At 43.0% G+C, this 20,212-nt stretch overlaps 1 protein-coding gene across 1 annotated transcript in view; it reads left to right on the top strand.

The window, feature by feature from the left end:
- Positions 1-4,278: 4,278 nt before the first annotated feature.
- UGCG (UDP-glucose ceramide glucosyltransferase) overlaps positions 4,279-20,212 on the top strand; it is a 29,928-nt gene continuing 13,994 nt past the window's right edge. Inside the window, exon 1 of the mRNA XM_075136544.1 lies at positions 4,279-4,608. Coding sequence (XP_074992645.1) covers positions 4,511-4,608 — 98 coding nt within the window. The 5' untranslated portion in view covers positions 4,279-4,510. The remainder of the gene's footprint in view (positions 4,609-20,212) is intronic.

Here is a 20,212-nt window from a genome sequence, read left to right as displayed (position 1 = left end):
TTGATTTGTTGAGGACAAGAAGCAGCTTGCGCTACAGCTAGCCTAGAACTGCATTTGTTAAACCTCATGGGCCACTTTACATATGCTGATTAGATAGCTTGTTACTGCCAAATAAAGATGATACTGGCAGAGTTGTCCGATAAGTTGGGACTCTCTCTCTCCCCACTACTAGACAGACTTTTCCTCAATATTTACAAGTGCTCTAAGACTTGAATAAAATTCTGAACTGACTTAGGCAGGGAGACTAACAGCCATAGATGAATTGCATTCAATTCTATATCAAACCCAACTGACTGCATACTTTTTTTCATAATCTAAACAAAGGAGATTTAAACAAGAGCAAGTTGCAAGACAGAACATTTGTATAAAAACAAACATGCTGAGCAGTATTATACACATTTCTTTGATTTAATTCAAAGAAAAGGAACAAAAAAAGGTATTTTAATAAAAGGTTACTTATACATACCCAAAATCCTGCTTGGCCTTGGAGGCAGACTTTTCAGGGTTTAAATTATTAAAACTTACAACTTCATTTCAAAGACATACAATTCCTACCAATGCAAATTCTCTTTATAATAAGGTATTTTACAAAGCAGTTTCAGAGTGCAGATGCATGAATAGATCTGATCATTACGCACAGGAAAAACATACACTGTCTGTCCCCTTATTCCCGTATTTTCATAAAGAAAAATGCACATAAGCAAGAGAAAGCTAGTTTGTTCTTGCCTTCTACTTGCCCAGAACCTCAGTGATATCATTCTGAACAAAAACAGTAATAGTACAGTGAACTGGGGAGTGTATTCTTGGAAATATTAACAAAGGCATACACAAGCTGTGAAATAGCATTTCAGCAGATTTTAAGAACATTTTTAACTGGTATTCAGGTGACAAACTCTTTAGCCATCTGAAGATGGAGAACTAAATCACAGTTTTCTCTCTCCAAAGCTTATGTAGATGATGGTTTTCAACAGAAACACTGATGGTTTAAGAAGAAACTGAAAAGTCTGTGTAGGAGTTAAAAGCTTCTACTAGTAAGAGAAACTTTTGTGGTTTTGATTTCCACAGTCTTCTCAGCACTAATATCAGTACCGGTTTACACACTAATGTTCTTTTGCTAATGATCTAAACACACATATCCCATTTTATCAGTTCAGAATTACATAAAAGAGTTTATACTGCATCATTTTTGCTGTCGGAACAAGTAGTCTTGTATCTAGGCCATTTAGGACCTTAGGAAGGAGATTTCTATTAAATTAATCTTTTTCAGTCTGCAACAAAGATACACTCAAACACTGTTAACTAAATTCATCAATATTTTGGCAAAATGATGAATAAACCAAGAACAGTAGCTCTATCGCACATGGGAGGGTTGGTTTTTTTTTGTTTGTTTGTTTTTAATTTAAACACAGTACACATTAGCATAAGTCCAAAGCATTTGATTAAAACACCAGGGTGTATCATGCCTCCGAGGCATGATGAGGCATCTTTGAGGAGGAGGCGGATTTGCACCATCTGAAGAACGCTGCTCTCTGTGAATCGTTGCACTCCACACTAACAGCAGCGAGACCAGAAGCACGTCCTCTACCACTGAACTGTCATGGCTCCAGATGGCCCCTTGTACCAGGGAATCTTTACTCTTTCCGTTGCTCCCCCACTAAGCTTAATATACTGGCTTAAAGAATTCATGTGGCAGGGTTTGACTAGAGAAGTTACTGAGGTCGAAGGCCTTACCCTACCTGACTTTTCTCCACCATTCTCCCAAAGAATCTCCTGAAAGTATGTTGGAGCTTTCTATTTTAAACCAGACATCGTCTTGAGTGTTGGGTGCTGCAGCTTTTTACCTTAAGAGAGAAGTTCTTTCTCCTCATACAACAAAGCCAGAAGGACAGAATGCTGTCCCAGAGAGGATGGCAGAAAGATGGGTCCTTTGCTAAACCAAAGTTATTTACACCAGCTTGGCATTTTCCTGCGTAATATTGTTTGAGGACTGCTCATTCATCGGTATGGTTTGCTGAAGTACAGGAGTCAGTGGCAGGTTAAATAACCTTTACTCGTTTTATTTATGAAGAAGCCTCAGCAATGTTTGTTTCCATGGAGCCACTGACCCTAGCTATTGCAAAATAAGCAGCCTGTCAATGTAATCTGCCAGGCAAACACCTTCTAGGACAAAGATTAGGCTTTGCTGCTTCAGCTGAGTACTTTTTCAAAACCAGAAAAAGTTCAATGAACTGTGATTATTTGCTCAACTGACTATTGAAGACAGGCCCTCAATCTTCCTAAATTCACTGTACTGCCATATTTTAATGCAAGATACTGTTTTGCATAGGCTCTTTCTGCCTTGGAAGAGAGATGCAGTCCAACCAGGTAAGGGTTGTATCAGCTATATTCTAACAATTCATACATATCAGCTCATAATTCTGTGGCTAGACTAGCATGACCACTCAAATCATGGCTAAAAAATGTATATAAAGCTCATTGAGGTGATCTTAAGTCAATATAAATGTGAACGTTAGACTCTAACTGCAGAAACAAATAGAAAAATGAGATATGGACACAATCTGTGATATGGGAATTTGAAAATTAAAGTCATTTGTTTTACTTGAAAATTTAACTTTAAGGAAGATTTACTAAGAAAACACTGAAGCCAATGTAAAGGTAAGTTCCTGGCCACCACGCTTTACGTGGGAACTAACATTAAGCGGGAACCAACAGACTACACAGGCAGTATTGGCTCTAGGATGGACTGATACCTCACCTTGTTCTTACCAGAGTTATCAGTAGCTTTTCATTTTCAATTTTAAATTGTGCTTTTAATTTAAATTTAGTCAATTTCCTGCCACATCATGTGAGATCCTAGCTTTTCTGACAGTAAGTTGTCTTTAAATCTCTACATCCTAACTTCTCATACACAACTAGAGCTACCTTGAAATCTAATCCTTCTACAGTTTCAAAGCATTGTGGTTACAAGAATGTTTTAAAAAAACATGATTGAGTTCTGAAGCAGAATCTATGAACACTCCATCTGCATTAATAATTGAAAGCTGTGCAAGAAAAAGATCTATTAGAGAGAGTACATACTCTGCAACGTTCAGCTTGTGCTATTGGTCAAGAGTCCTGAGGTAAAAGCGTACCTTCTCATGTAGAGGTAACCATAGGTATGGCTATGCTTCTTCCAGACTAACCTGCATCTGCCAAGCTCAGTATGCAGTCACAGGCGCTCAAGTAATTTTATCTTTCTGCAGCATACCCCAGATTAATGGAGTTAAATTTAAAACAGTTAATGCAATGCATGTTTGCCTATTACACAATCAGCAGAAGAGATAAATGACGTTTCTGACCCCAGACCCAAAACGCTAGTGTAAACTGTAAAAGCTGAACAGACGTGCTGGGAAGTTTCTTCATACGAATCCCCTCAAAAAGGGAGGCGACATCACAGCAATACGAATTGCTATAAGCACTGTAACGAAATAGGAAAGACTAGATGGCTTAGATGATTAGTAACGAGCAACACTCTCATTAACTGGGCACTAACCCAGCCAAGCCTGGCAGTCACCAGGTTGCTTTATCACTGCATGGGCCGGGCTGACGGCAGCCGCAGCGTGACTGCTGGCTTCTCCCCAGTCCCCTCGGCGGCTGGTCTGACTCAGGGAGGATCAGCACCGCCAGTGACTTCCAGGTGCACACCTACGCTGGAAACAGCAATCCTATCCTGCAGCATTCAAGGTCACCGAGAACGCTTCCAGAAACAATAAATAAAAAATAAGAAAGGCGACTCAGCCCTATCAGCCCATCTGTGCTCGATCAGCTCCCCCGAGCCCCACCTCTGTGGATAAAGGGCTGTGGTCTCCAGCCGCGGCGACAAGGCCTTCGCGGGGCAGGGAGCGTTTCTAAAAGCCGCCAGCAAAGTTTCAGGACAAGGAGCGAGCGCCTCCGCCGCTCCCGCGTCCCTCCTCGGCGGCCGCCGTGGCGGGCCGGGCCGGGCCGCCCCTCGCCCGCCTGCCGCCGCGCCCGTCGCTACCGCGGCCCCCGGCCCCGCGCCTCGCTCCCGCCCTCCCGGTGCCCCCGGCCCGGCCCGGCCCGGCCCAGCCCAAGGTCACGCAGCCGGTGGCGGGCCGAGACTCCGGGCCGGCTCCTGCCCTGAGCTCCGGGCAGGGGAGGCGCGGTAACGGGTCTAACTGCCCCCCCCACCGCCACCGCCAGCCCCGTGACTTCCCGCCCCGCCTCTCCGGGGCCAGCCGCGAGCGGGGGGCGGGAGGGGCCTGCGCCTGACAGAAAGGCGGGGGCGGGCGGCGGCAGGCAGCAGGCAGGGCCGGTGGCTGGTCAGTGCGCTGAGCGGCTGGCGGCGCGGAGGCCGCCGGGCCGGTAGAGCGGCAGCAGCAGCAGGAGGAGGCACTTTGAGAGCCCGCCCGCGGCAGCCGCCGCTCCGCACGCCAACAGGCCGCCAAGCGACCCTCCCTCACTTCGCTCCCGCTCCGCCGCCGGCTCCTGCTCGGGCCGCCGCGCCCCGGGGATGGCGGTGCTGGCCCTGGCCCTGGAGGGACTCGCCATCTTCGGGCTCATCCTCTTCGTCGTGCTCTGGCTCATGCACTTCATGTCCATCATCTACACGTAAGTGCGGACCGCGGCGCGGGGTGGGGGTGGGATGGCGGCGGCGTTGTTCCTCCACCCCACCCACCCGCCATCGCGCCGAGAGCGGCCCCGCCGCTGAGGAGCAGGGCAGCGGGCCTCGTCCCCCCGCCACCGCACCGCCTCCCCCGCGGCCGGCGGCACCTCATCCCCCCGTTTCCCCCCCGGGTGTCAGGCACGGGCAGCCTCCCGCCTTCCCGTGCCCTGGCGTGGGGCCGGAGGGGCACACCTGCGGGCCGGCGTGTTGGGCGCGCCCGCCGCCTGTGTCCTGCGGCCCCCGGCGTGAGGCCCGGCGCGCATCCCGGGCGTCGGGGCGGCTGTTGTGAGGGCATAGCTGGTACCCTGCCCTCGGCCTTCGGGTAAAACCCGTTCTCTGTAGGTTTCTGCTGCCTGCTTTTGCACCGTGATCTTCGCTCCCTTGCCTTTAGCACTGCTAGGGAAGGCTTGGGTTTTGTTGCTTGTTCGTACGCCTGTAAAGCGAGGCTTTTCTGCTGATGGGGGGAGACCAATTTGCACAGCAGTTATAAAATGTGTGCTTTTTGACAGTGTACAGCAGAACAGCCAAAGTAGCGCAGTACCCTGTGCTGACCAGACAAAATTGCAGCTATAAGTACACTTTTTTTTTTTGAGAAATAATGGTAGTACTATTAAAAGCAAGCATCTAAACTATGTCCAGACCCTTCCTGGATAACTCCAAGGAAAAAATGCTCTAAGAGTTTGTGAGGAGTGTTTGCATTTTGGTGGCTGACAAACAAAGCAGATTCCTGCTTGAGCTTGGCAGAGGAATTGTGTGTGGGTATGTGGGGAAAGGATTAAGAATGCACCTCTCTTTCTGTAGATGACCATGTTTTTACTCCTTTAAATAAAAGGCCACTGTTGCATCATTACAGAGATTAGAAAATATCTGAATTTCTGTTTGCTTTGCTTGTGCTTATCTGTTCTCCTTTCTTGCTGTTCCACATGCATCTGATAGGTATCTGTGATAAACCCCAGCCCTTGTGAAGGCAAAGCTCCTCTTGAATTCATGGATGCTAGAGATTTGCTTCTGCTGCCCTTGGTCATGGTTGCCTTGTTCTTTTTTTATATGAAATCACTTAAAGCTCTAATCACTTTTCTGTACTGTAGTTCGGTTGCCTTTAGGTCTTATATTTACTCGGATAATCAACTTTCTTGAAAACCGGCTGTATGGGTTGCCTTGGGCACAAATGGCAGGATTTCAGTACCGGGGAGCTGTAAGGCTGCCTAGTGGGGGAAAAGACCATGGACTACCCTGGGCACAGCTGATTCTGGAGAGCTTTGAAGCTGATGAAAACAGCCCATTGCATGCTAAAACCTCAACCTATCAGATTGTGTGTGGTGGTGCCGCTCATAAATCTTTAAGAAAGAGTGGTAGCTGTGAAGGGCAGGAGACACAAATGGAGATATGGGGGAAGACATACGAGAGGATAAACAGGAGGAAAAAGGATGAGGTACACTAAGAGACATGAGAGGAGAGAACAGAGGAAGGGGATGTTGTCGGGCAGTCCATGCCACAGGAGCTATGCCCTCAAAGGGACTGCCTCCTGTGGAGGCTGCTCACTGGAGCAGGGACACTCCTGAACGGACTGTGGGCTGCAGGTTAGCCATGTCAGAGCAAGTATATATACCCCTGAAGGGACTCTGACCTGTGGGCAACCCATGCTGAGGTGGGGAGTGCAGCCTGTGGGTCACCCACCCCTGAGGAGGCTGCAGCCCATGGCAGATCCATACTGAGGCAGAGACTCTGCCAAAGGGATTGCAACCTGTAGGTAAGGTTGGGCAGGTACACCTGCTGGAGCAGAGTAAAAGCTAAGAAGCAACCAGCAATGGAGGAAAATGAGTAAGAAGCAAGGTGTGGCAGAAAAGCCATTACGCACTGACCCTCGCTTTCAGCGTCGCCTCACTGAAGGGCTTGGGAGGGACTGAGTGTAAGGAGCAGTGAAAACAAGAGCAGTTCAGTCAGAAAGGTGGGGAGGAAAGGTCTCTGACTGAAGCTGAGCCTGGGGAAGGAGGACAAAAGGTGCTTCCGTAAAAGTTTGGTTGTCTATCTTTTTTTTCTCAATACCCAAATCAGTAATTAATTGTCTGTTAATTGACAATAATTTAAAGCAAGTAGAATTCCCTGGGTTGAGACTGTTTTCCCTGTGACGGTAATTGGTGGGGAATGCAGGTAGCAGCTGGACCTGGTGTGGCCTGGGGCTGGAGTATTTGCGGTAGTATGAAACTTGGAAGGAGTTGTGTTTTTTGTTATTAGGAATTTGGTTTGCAAGTGTATGTATTGTGTATGGGGAGCTAATGCAAACAATGTGTTAACAGGTGGAAAACTTGCCAGCTGTGAAGGGGATGGGTAAGAATTGGGGTGGTCTTGTCCCCACCTGTGAGATAGCTGGAGAAAAGTGTGTTTCCAGGAGGGCTCTCGAGATACCATTTCAGCAGGTCCAGAGCCAGGAGCTGACTGTCTTTGAAGAATAATGGGCTGGTGGTAACAGGGGTGTGAAAAGGTGGCCCTTTGGAGGTGAGTAGCTGGTAGCACTGAAGTGACCAAATTGCAAGCTGTGCTGGACTGGGCAGGCTGTTGTGGAGGAGCTGCCCCAGTTACAGTGATTTGGCAGATCTGTGGAAACAGGACTGCCACTCCCCATAGTGTGACCACGCAGCTGCCCTTTGCTTGTAGTGAAATTAAAGAAATGCTGGGCACCTACAGCAGTGATCCTAGGACGATGTCCTTGCAGTGGCTGTGGTGGTACTCGGAAACTGGAGCTGGTGGGATATAGCTGATGGCTGGAGAAAGCACTGCTCTGGTGAGTTTAGAGCTTGTGCCCCTTGTAAGCACTGCCCCGTGCAAGGGAGGAGGGCTGTGGGGTTGTCTGGTGCAATGGTATGTGGAGGAATGGCCTGGTCCTGCAAGTGAGATACCTCTGTGAAGGGAATTAGCAGAAGGAGGTAATCAACTGTGTTTGCTTTGACTGCTGGAGTGCATTTATGGGGAAGGGACCCCAGACAGATGGTGATTGTTAATGCCATGGCCTGAAGAACTCTAGTGGCTGGACACTTATTTACACCCCTCATCTCATAGAGACTGTTTTGTCCTGGACAGCAGGCACAGCACACTGCACCCTTTCCTAGACTACTGAGGTATGAAGGGGTCTTCACTTACAGACAGAAACTCCTTTTGATGTCAGTGGGAGGATGTAGTATTAAAGTAGAATTATGTGATACTTGTCATATACTGGAAACTGCTTACACTGTACCTGTTACAGGAGGTTAAGAAGGAAGGTGAAACTAATTAGTCTTCCTTATGGACAATATTGTTGGTTTAAGATTTTTTAAAGTCATTGGGGTAGGGGCTGTTTGCCCTCGGTCTGCACTACATCTAGCAATGCTGAACTGTTGAGTTGGAAGGGCTGATCTGTGCCACTGGAGTACTAAGATAACAAGCAAAGCTGTTGTGCCTAGGCAGTCCTCCTCCTGTGGTTCCCCACTGATATTTTAGATGTTTGATTTAGCAAAATATTTAGAACATGTCAATTAAGTAGATAAATGGAATTATTCAAGAAAGTAAGCTTTTTTGACTTGAAGTGCTGTCAGCAGTTGTCAAGATTTAAGGTCATGACAGCATTTCAGCCGTGTTGGTTTGTGCTGTAATTGCTTTAAAAGATGTAGGGTTTGGATATCTAAGGTACTATACAAGGTTTCAGTTGAGGAAGAATGTCTGTTCTTCCATACTGCATTTGCAAAATCTGGTTCTTGCCACCTCTTTCCCCTACTGCCCTTCCCCACTTTGAATGGTTTTGATTTATAAGTAAGTATAGTAGTATGGATTGATTTCATACTCCTTTAAAATAAACAGGTGGGCTGAAGCAATGAAATGCAAATAGCAACACTGTTAAGTCAAAAAGCCAATCTTTCTAAATTGTCTAATGTATGTGATTATGAAATGGGTTTTGGTTTGGTGCTCTCTCAGTAATACTGAGAAGTAAAGTGAGTAAATCCAATAAACATGGCCCAAATAGCAGGTTTTTATAGCTAGTAATTAGATAAAGTGCCGTTTACGTATATTACTCTGCATAGTAAGGCGGTGATATTTGACCTGTTTGAGTTGGTATTCTTTATACCCAACTCGGGACCTTGACTAAGACCCTTCCTTGCTTACATGTAGGCTCTTTCAGTTGGAGTTGAGCCACCAACTGATCCAGTAGGAAGAGTTCAACATTGGAGATTGTCTGATACGCTGACTCTGAAACCATTTGAATTTGTGTAGTGGTATGGACAGCTAAAATGAACTTTCAGAAGTAAAACTATAGCTCTATCTGAAATGGAAGACTGTGTGTATGATGTGCTAATAAGGAAAAAAGATTTATAGTATTGGCTAAAGTGTTGTTCAGGAAACTGAGGAATATATTTTGATATTTTAGCAGTCTATTAAAATAGTTATTTAATGATCCTTACTAACTTCCATTCTAAGGATATGCAAAGAGCGGAAGAGAAGTCTTGTGAAATCAGGGAAAAAGTAAAAAACAAAACAAAGCAAAAAAAACAACCAACCAAAAAAAAAACCACACCACAAGACCCAACGAAAAAAAACCCCAAACCCAAAAAACCCCCAAAACCAAAAAACAAAAAACCCCCCACAAAACAATAAAAAAAACCCCCAAACAAACAACAACCAACAAAAAAACCAACAAAACCCAAACACCACAAAACTAAAGCTGTTTTCTAGGGGTTTATGGCACTCTAACACATCTTGTAATTCTGAATTACTGGCTAGCAAGATCCGTGCAGTGAATTTGCTGTTTTAACTGTATTTCAAAATAGATGGTTCTAGTTTAATAATGATAGGAGCTTTCTGAACATGGTGTGCCTCTTGCTAAAGTAAAGCTGGCGAGCAAAGGCAGCAGAACCTAGAAGGTGCCTTATTTAAGCATAATCAGTCTGATCTATGTCTTCAGACTTCACTCTGAAAATGAATGAAAGGTTTTATATTTTTTTCTCTGAATAACTCTCTCCCTTTTTGTTGTTGATGATTATTTCAACTTGAACACCAAGTAGAGCTGTGTATTGTAAAGTTATTCTGGGACTGAGGAGAGGCAATAGAATGACTTTTAAGTTGAGGAAGTAAAATTCAATCTTTGGTGACTTGCACTCAACATTGCTTCTGCCACAGAGTGCCTAGAAAATGTTTGGTAAATATCTTAAGCTGCTTATATCTTGCTGCTTTATTTGCCTGGTCCACAAAACTGAACTCAGGGAGTCACATTCCAGGTTTTGAGTCTCCATGGTTCTTGTAACAGTTGTCAGTGGCAATTCTAATTATAGCACTTAACGTAAATCACTTTCTTTAAGGCATCTGCAGTCAGTTGATACTGAGGTTGTTCATTGTCTTGGTTCCCAGGTGTAAGTGGGAAGGATAGTGCATGTCATTGGATCAATAAACATATTGCTGGTTTTAGCTTTTTAAAATAATTTAATTGTCTGTAAGTTACAGTAGTCAGTGAAGAAATAATGAATTCTGCATTCATGTGGCATTTGAATGTAACTGGGCCCATTGTACCTTGTCTGCTGGGTGAAACCCAAGACTTTCAGAAACATAAATGTAATAAAACATCTAAACGTAGCTAAAAGTAATTAATAGCCTTAGTGTAATGCATATGCACACAAGGAGGAAATTCAGTTTGCACAGATGCATACAACTCAAGTTTCCTGAAGTACTTCTGCAATGTTGAAGAGCTTTCTAAACATGGCTTCCAAACCTAAACAAAAAACCCCACATAGCCGATGTTTGACTTCTGTTTTTTGTTATGTGAAGTCATTTTGATCTTTTGGTTAATAATCTAGTACTGTACAGTAATTGTGACCTTTCATTCTTAAAATAAAATTCTGTTTCTCTTGGCCCTATTTGATTGTCTTGTCACCCTGTTTTTCTCTTCCTCCCTCCCTTGTTGCTCAGTCCATAATTTTGTGTCCAGGCTTACCCTGCTCTGTCCTCTGACCTCTCTGCTTGTCTTCTGTCATCTCCTTTTGACCTTTTTGCTTGTTGGTGGGGCTATCTCTTCCTGTGGGCTGTCTTATATTTTCCACTGTCAATAGATTGGCTAAAGTAGCTGTTAAGAGCAGCAGTAGTAGTTATTCACTTTGTCTTCATAGGGTTGCATTTTTTTTTTGTTTGTGGAAGTGTTTCAGAGGCAGTCTTGTCACAGGTAGGAGCCAGGAGGGGATGTAGTGTAGATCTCTAAAGATGCCTTTTAAAATTAGAACTCGCCTGTTACTATCAAGTGTTACCAGGCATAAGTCAACTAACGTTTTGATAGACTTTGTTGGAGATAATGCAAATACTCGTTTTTGAGATTAGAGGTACCCTTCTCTCTTGTTAATAATCAAACTCCAACAGAAAACTGAGAACTATGGTTGTACTGGAGCTTCTCCAGGAAGTGGCTGGAAGACTTCTAGCACGTGCAGAATGCCACGTCTATTCTTGGGTTTGTCTTCATTCCTTAGTTGAATCTTTATTGAACTTGAACCATTTACGCTGAAATTTTCCATGCAGGTTGTCTACCTCAGGGTAAATAGTTTTTCCAGATATGTGACTGATGACGAGCTTGATGTAAAATGTTGGTAACTTTAACAATAGATTGTTGTCTGTGATCTTGTATATGTGGAACAGGGAACGGAGCAAGCTCACGATCTGTATTAGCAATCTTCTTCTACAAAAATTCTTAGAGGGTTAAAAGCAAGAAAAAAGGACTTGGGTGTTTGACCACAAACTGGAACATTGGAGAAGCATGGAAAGCTATCTGAGGCTTCTGTTTGATCTTGGGTAACGTTTTCATATTCCTGCTCTTTCTCTCAGAATCCTATCTCCAATAATCGGTACATTGAGGATGGACCCTACTTTATGCAGAAACTTTAAGGTACTTGCTGCGGGTATTACATGCGTACAACTTGATGGGTTGCTTTTACTCAGCAAGTGAATGACAGCATTGTAGCAGAGGCAAATCTGAAGGATAGCAATGCAAAGAAATGAAATCAAGTACAGTTACTGGGGAGGAATACAGGAAAATTACATGGTATGGGAACACACAAGTGGCTGAGACTTTTTTCTAACAACTTAGAGGCAGAGGTGAGAGTCAGTTTTTCAGCACTGTGAAGGAAATCGGAGTGCTTCAGGCTGGAAATGCATGTTGAAGGTTCAGTTCCAACCCCCTGTTCAAAGCTGGACCAAATTTCAGCAGTTTGCTCTATGCACAGTGCATAGATAGGATAATAACAGATTGTAATAGAAGATGGAAATCACTGAAGGGTTGCTAAGTTTGAGATGCACAAAATCATCAGGGATCAGTGGTGGGGCCAGTAGTGTTTGACATCCTCATTAATGACCTGGAGGATGGGACATATCCGCAAGTTTGCTAACAATATAGAATTGGGAGGAGTGGCTGATATACCAGGTGGGTGTGCTGCCATTCAGAGGAACCTGGACAGGCTGGAGAAATGGTCTGACAGGAACCTCATGAAGCTCAACCAAGGAAAATGCCAAGTCCTGCACTTGGCAGGAATAAACTCCATGCATCAGGACTAGCTAGAAAGCAGCTTGGCAGAAAAGGACCCGGGAGTGCTGGTGGATGTCAGTTTGACTATGAACAGCAGTGTGCCTGTGGCGGCAAAGAACGCCAACGGCATCCTGGGCTGCATTGCAGTTTGAGGGAGGTGATCCTTCCCCTCCACACAGCACCATAAGGTGATGTCTGGAGTGCAGTGCACAGTTTTGGGCTGCCCAGTATGAGAGACATGGATATCCTCGAGCAAGTCTGGCTTAGGGCTACAGAGATGATGGTGGGACTGCGGCATCTGACATATAAGGAGGGGCTGAGAACTGGGACTATTCAGCCCTGTAGAAGGCTCGGGGGGATCCCATCAATGTGTGTAAATACCTGATTTTTGGGGGTGTGGAGGGGTGTGAGGAAGACAGGGCAAGACTCTTCTCGGTAGTGGCCAGTGACAGGATGAGAGGCAACAAGCACAAATTCAAATGAAAGACTCTAATTTAAAACAAAAGAAGACTTTCATGGTCGAACAGGAACAGGCTTTCCAGGGAGGTTGTGGAGGCTCCATCCTTGGAGGCAGGAAAGGCTGACTGGATGCTCCTGGGCAACCTACTTTAGTTAACCCCACTTTGAGCCAGAGGGTTGGAGTAGCTGATCTCCAGAGGAGCATTCCAACCTCTGTTGTTCGTGATTTTGTGAAAGATGACACCCAGACTGCTGTCTGGGCTGTTATGGAGTGCTAGACTGAGAAGGAGGTTGTGTGGAGGATGTAAGTTGTGTATGTTGCTTATTTTAAACAAGTGGAAATTTACCTGACACTGTGTAGTCACAAGTCACACTTAAATTTAGGTAATCCTTAGGGGAAGACAGATCTGGAGAAAGCAGAAGTTAATTTTTGAATTATTTATACTACGTTTGTGGTTGAATGAGTTTCTGTATTACAAGATTAATAATTAGGGAAAGCAAAACGGTGCAGAACCAGAAGTCTGAGAATGATAACAATGTGGAGAAAACCACTGTTGGAGGCAGTTAGGGAAAGCCGATTTCTTAATAGTGTGAGTCAGGAGGATAAGATACAGACTATAAACTTTGGGGTGACAGTATGGTAATAGCTCTGAACGTGAATGATTTAACAGAATGCAAGGAACCAAAGCCCAGATTAAAGACTGTCTAGGGTAGATTTAAAGGAGAGGAATTGTGGCAGACTGGATGGTATGCTTATGTTGAGAGGAGAGAAGATGGTGCAATAGATGTGACAAGTGGGATTTAAAAACAAACCACATCTATTTGAGTGGTTTGTGTGGAAGGGGAAGATAGAAGACTGCAAGATTTAGAGTATGTAAGATGGAAATGAAATGGGTTAGGTTACAGGAGCAAGTGGAGCTCTTGGAGGACAAAAAAGCATTCAGCCTTGTATGTCAGCTGGAGTGGAAGAAGCTGAGCAGTGGGATGAGGAATAATACAATCTTTTTGTCAGCTTTTGTGAGGATATGAAGATTTCAAAGAAGTTTGAAGAAGTTGAGGCTTTACATGAACCATGTTTCCATGGAGGTATAGCTTTTGATTAAGGTGGGTGAGTAGAGTGGTAGATAATACTAAGTGACTTTAAAAATTAATTTGTGAAATTTCTATCAGAACTGCTCTGTGGCATGCTAAGTATGTAACTAGTTTTACTGGTTTACTAGAGCACCCTTCAGTATTTGTGACTATCACTCCCTGGGAATTGCATAATGCCAAAGAGTGGTGTCAGAGTTCACTGGGATTTTTTACTTTTTATTTTAACTGAAACGAGGTTCTGTGTTTTTTTCACGCTTAATATTGGTTTTGCGTTTTACTGAAGACTATGATTTAAAAGAAATGAGTAATTAATTTATTGTGAGAAATGTTTTGCTATAGATCAAAAAAGCTTTTCATTTTGCTAATTGCAAGGTGAATAGTTTTGCATTTTTCTTAAATATGTTGCTTTTAATAATAGTTGGTGAGGACCTAGACTAGACTATGCCTTATAATTGGCCTGGGCAAATTCATACCTTGAGTCAAATTATTGAAGTTGTAGCATACATAAAGGAAGTCTTACGCTGTCCTTTGGACAAGTAAGGTAAAAACACGTTTACAAGTGTACACAAAGATCGAAAGCCAAAGTGAAGCATTGTACTAAGTGAAAGATTAGGACTACCTTGGCAGTGCTACTTGTAACTTTTTGCTTTGGAATTGTATTTCTTAAAGCAGTTTTGAACACTTGATAGGTGCTTCTAGTGGACCAATCTTTTTTTCATTAAAATAGCAGGATAGCTAATAACATCTTTATTGCCAATTTGTGCTGGTAGTTGGTTTGGTCTGTTTTAGACCACTTGAATTATTGCCCCCCTATTCAGAAATACCTCTTTGTAAACCAAAGACTGTTTTGGTTTGTTTTTTTTTCCCTTGGTAAGGCTCATCTCAGCTTTGTCAGCAGTACAGTCCGTGAGAAGGAATCTGTAAATGAAGTTAAATGTTCATTTTTATGTTGTTTGCAAGTGTCCTATTTTTATTAAGTGCTTGTCTTGAGGTCTTGGTTCAATATGCCTGCATAGTAATGACTTCCCAAGTGACTGTTGCTTTGGTTTGGTAACGGGTAGTGTGCTACACTTCATTATGAAGCAGAAAAAGTATTTCTCTGGTCATATGCACACCGTGTTAGACAAAGAATAATCAAGCTGCTGAAAATTAGATTTTGGTCAATGTACTGAGCTGTTATTGAGGAGATATCCTAAGCACTTTCTACTGAAATACTTTTTTAGCTTAAATCAACATGCATTTTTCTTGCAAGCCTTGCTAAAGTAAGATTCTGGACTAAAAAGAGGTAGAAAACTTTCAGACTCATCTCCTTCATGAGAACATATGTTTTGAACTATTGAATGTTAATAATAAGAGGCGTAGCCACTAGAAAGTGAGAAATTCTTCCTGCCTTCATCCTCACAGATCTCTGGGAGGAGGGAGTAGACAGGATTTTCAGTCTGTGGGGTTTTTTGCTGCTTTTTCCCCTGCCTGCTATACTGACTGCACAGAATGAGGTGGTACAGTGGGTGGTTGAAATACAGTGTCAAGGGTTGTACCTGTTAACCTTTTGAAATACTAATGAGGTGTTTCAAAATTAAGATACTCCACACTTCCTTTTAAGCATTTTGGAGAGATGATACATATATTTTGTAACAGCATTTCCAAGCAGATTGGTTCATATAGATTGTGTACTGGTGAGAGAAGTAAATGTTTTTTTGAGAGTCTATGAATCAAGTGTTGTGTTGTTTTTTTTTTTTAATAGAGAAGACAGGTGAAATTTACCAAGTTAGTTTTTCTGTTTTGTATCTGTTGGAAACATAAAAAAAAAAAAAATTGCTCTTCTGAAGTGCTGTCAAATGTGGTGTTGAGTGTAGAAGTGTTACTTTAATGTAATATTTTCTTTGGAAGGTTTTTTATAATTGCTTTCTTGTTTCTGATGTTCCTTATAGGAGACCTATTGAAGGCTCTCCAAGGCATTTGCAGCGTGAGGGCAGTGATGCTGTCTCGCTGACAATTGTGTAGTCCAGACAAGGTTTACAGCTTTTTTTATTACCCCAACTGTGGGTAATAGGGCCTGGGACTGTGTGTTCAAACTTGTGTGAATTGCTATTTGAGTAAAGTTTCTACTTCAGTGATATGCTGTTTTGTAGTCTGGAAACACTTGCAGCTGAGTTAATTAAATAACACATGGTGTGTCATCCACTGAAAATTAAGAAAAAAATATTGACATGGTATCTGCTTTATGATTTGTTAATGTCGTTTCTGTTTAGTCATTAACACAATTCTATTACTGGCAGTTAACTGCTTTGGAAGCTTTTAGGGAGAAGAAACTGGAAAATCTTGATGGGTGGCAGGGATCTTTGGCACAAGGGGAGCAGTAAGGAGCAACCTGGGGTCTGTAGGAAGCACGTTATCTAATGCTTAGCCACTGATGTTTTCATTTAAACTTGTGCCTTATGAAATGAATAGGACTGAGCTATTTTAATGCTATAGATTTGCAAAATAAAAGTCAGAAAAACAAATTGAATAGTCTCACAGTGCAAATGTTCTAATGCTTTGTTTTTTAAAAGATCCCATACTTAACATTGAGGCATTGATCCTGTACTACTCTGCTGTGGTTGGTTTATCTGGCCCAGAGTTACTGCCATCCACTGGAGATGCTCTCGTAAATAAAACACAAATCATGCTGGATGCAGTTATCTGAAGTTGCATAATGTTTTTTTGCAAGGAGTCTGTATCAAAAAGCATTTCTATTTCTATGCCTCACTGGCTCTTGATTTGATGCTCAAAGGGATAATCCAAACCCCCTCCTACCCCTACACCTTTCTAAACATTTCTGTCATTCTAATCTGCCTTCAGTGAGCATGTGGCTACGTGGTGACTCAGATCAGCAAGCTAGCTTTTTCTGTGGGATAGTTCTCTGTTTGATCAGCAGGCTGATCCAATTTATCTTGTGGCGCTGACTGCTTTATAGCCACCGGTAGGCTGAGGGTGTGGGAAAGCAGAAACAGGGAATGAATGGCTATTTTGGTGGCAGCCTGCAGATAGACTACAAGAAAAAACTGTGTGTTCATTTTAATGCTTACTATGATCCAGTAATGGCTGTGTTGTAGGCAACTTGCTGTGTTTTTGTTAAGCACATTTCATTCAGCACATTGCTGAATTGTAAACTATCTAGGATTCAGGCAGAAAAAGGGTTCCCATTACTTCAGGTTTAACTACAATCTTGTATGGGTAGCCTGTTTGTTTCTCTTGTCATGCAGGTGGGGGGACAGGGAAGGGAGTAGGGGATGAATTTCTAGATTTAAAAAAGGGAGTGTTTGCTGGTTTTAATTTGAGGTCTACAGTGTTTGCTCTTTCTTCTTCCTGAAGGAAAGATTTTTTTTCTACTTAAAACTCCAAAACATGTTTTGAAAAAAGTTTAAATTCTGCCCCTCTTAAAAAAAGACTGTATCAAGTTATGGATTGCATCTACTGAATGTGACTTTTGTGATAACATTTGGAAGATGCTTCTTAAAGGATTTTAGCTGTGTATGAAGATTTCAAATTCAAAATGTCAAATAATAGCACTAGATAGGATTTCTACTGTTCCGCATTATATGACTTTATTTGTCTTTATTATTAGGCACTGCTTGAACTACTACTTTCCAAAACTGGAAGAGCAAATTTGATGTTTGGTTTTTGAGAACACATCCTTTTGAAAGATTACAATGATCGCAATCTAGGTTCTTTCTCACTCAATTCCGCCTCAAGAACTTTGACTTTTTTTTTTTTTTGGTGGGAAAGCTTTGACTCTTGCTATTTTGGAGCTCATTTTAAGGTGTTTTTTTAAAAAATCATTCCTCTTCCTCTCCACTACCCATCATGATTTCAGTGCATTACATTCTAAAGTCCTTTTTTTTTGTCTGTGGGATATGTGTAGTATCGGAGAAAATATGCATTGAAAGTAAATGAAATGTTTGGTCTGCCTTCTACCCTCAGCTGGCATGTGACGAAGCACTAACCAATTGCAGCATGCTTTTCAACATAAACTTCTAGTATGCAAACAGTAGAATTACACTTTTTTGTTTTCAGGTTTTTTGCAGGCATGCAAAAGTGACTGTTTCTTTGCTGGCAGACAGACACAAGAAGTCTGTACTACAAAGTGGGCACCTGAGTCTTACCCACCATTTCCTTCTTTCAGACTTGTCTACTTCCATCTATCTCTGAGGATTTTATCAAGGCCAAGTGACATGTTAATTGTTTGTAATTGCAATTGGTGTCATACTAAAAGTGCCATTAGGGTTTCCTCTTAAGTCCTTTCCACTTGTCCCCAGCTGTGCATTTCTGCTCCTCTGTGGATCTGACGTTTGTGTAACTCTTAGGTCGGTGGGTGATTGGATTGACTTGCCATGTGTCCATATGGCCGTTGAATCAGATGTAAGCAAGGGGCAAGAGTGGAGGATGGGGAAGACTGCCTATGTGAGAACATGCTGGTTGTTTGGTGGGGTGGGTTGTCCCCAGCCAGCAGCCAAGCAAAGGTGTCCTGAACTGGCACCAGCACACTTCTATGGGGCGATGCCTTCCTTTCAGCCAAGAGAGGTAGAGGGCTGGCATGCCTTAAGTATTAGTGCAAGAGTCACTTGTGAATGCTGGCAGTATTTTCTACTAGTAGTCTGGTTAGTTGTTTCTGGTGGGCAAATAAGGGCAGGGGGCAAGCTATAAGTGAGTGAATGCTGTAAAGGAAAACTGTGGTGCAGAGCTGGTTGTGGAAGAGTTCTTAGGGGACTGACCCTAATCCTTGTGTATGTTTGTAGAGGAAGGTGTTATGCCCCTGATGCTTCCTTTGTGCTGCCAGTGGTCCTCCACTGACTCCATGCTGCTCATGGGCAGCTCAGCTCTTCTGGAAGCCCACTGAAGCCTGAGGAGGAAGGAGACCCTATTCTTTCTCTTCTCCTGTGATCTTGGCAGCACATTCACAGCCACCTTCTTGAACATGCTCTGGAACTTCTTGCAGCCTTCCCTAAGGCGCCCTAACTCTAATTTGGCAGAAGAAAACCTGAAGTGGGAGGAAAAAAGCTAGATTTAACTTTCTGTTAAGTGAGTTGAAGGAGGATTGTACGGGCATTGGTACTGCACAATGTCTTGTTTGGCTGGTGTTGATGGCAGCACAGAGGAAAAGGAACACTGGGGGATTGTTGCTGCCAGTGAAGCTGCATGATCATCTTGCCACATCCTTTCAAACTGTATACTTGCTAAGTTAAACTGACAAATGGGGAATAGTTAGTGGTGGTTTAAGTATCTCAGCTACGTCATTGTGGGATCAGACAAGTCAGCACCACTGGGAAGCACAGCACATCCCAGAAAAAGAGGGAAAAGGAGGAAAGACAGAGTGCCTCTGAGCAGTAGCCTATAGTTAAACTGGTTCAGGTATGTTGCAAAACTCCACTCTAGGGGAAAAAAGGGTGAAAACCAGATCAAGGTGTTTAGTTCTTGCTTTAAGAATAATTCTGTCCATTTGCTGGGAGACCTGTGGCCACAGGTGATCTTGGTTTTTGTTTGATCTGTTTTGCAATTTTCAAATCTGTCTGAAGTCTAGGAGGTCCCTATAAAGGAGTTATAGTGTAGTAGGCCTCTTAAATGCACAGTAGTATACCTGTGTGCTTAAATCCGCGTAGAGCAGTATGAGAAATACGTACTTGATAGTAGTGTCTTACTCGGGCTTAATTGTGTCTCTGCAGAGAGTCCTCTTGTGCTTCCCTCTGCCTCCACGCCCAAGTGTCTTGTTCTGCTTCCTGGTGGGGTGGACCAGAGCTATGACAAAGGCTGCTCGTGCAGACCCCTGCCCTCCCGCCTTCACAGGCAGGCAAAAACTTGCACTGTAGCTCCCAAGCCAAATGCTGTCTTGAATTCATGACTCTGATATATAGAAATAAAACCTTATTCCATCTATGAATATATAATTATGCATATATTATTTTTTATATATAAAAGTACAGTCTATATAAAAAGTGTTCTTGTTTACTTAATTGTAAAATGGTGAGATGACTGTATAAAAAGTTACTGCTGTGAGATACTGAAACTTATTTGGTGGTTATCTATGCCTTCTTAAGTGGAATTGTCTTTATACTATTACATTAGTATAGTTGGATTTTAAATGGGCTAATATTAGTCTTTGTGAAGCAAGGGTGCTGTTAACCCTTTCATCAATTTAGGGGTTGTCTGTAACACTTTTTGAACTCCTCTGATCTTTCTTTCAGTTGTATTTAATGCACTGACCAGTGTAGTGTATCCGTAGCAAATTTCATTTTGTCTTCTGTGTATAAAGGTACCTACTTCTGGAAATCTTTTAACACAAGATATATATATAAAAAGTAAGGAAGATATGGGGAGCTCTTCCCTTTTAGCTTTCTGTTGCCAAAAGAAACAGGATGATCTTACATTTTATTTCTCCTGTTCGAGCCGAGATCTCCTGTCTATTACTCCATAGCAGACAAACACTCCACAAACAC

This window comes from Calonectris borealis, chromosome Z, assembly GCF_964195595.1.
Source record: "Calonectris borealis chromosome Z, bCalBor7.hap1.2, whole genome shotgun sequence".
In the NCBI taxonomy this organism is placed as follows: Eukaryota; Metazoa; Chordata; class Aves; order Procellariiformes; family Procellariidae; genus Calonectris; species Calonectris borealis.
Note: the sequence above shows the minus strand (reverse complement) of the source record. Positions and strands in the feature narration are given on the sequence as shown.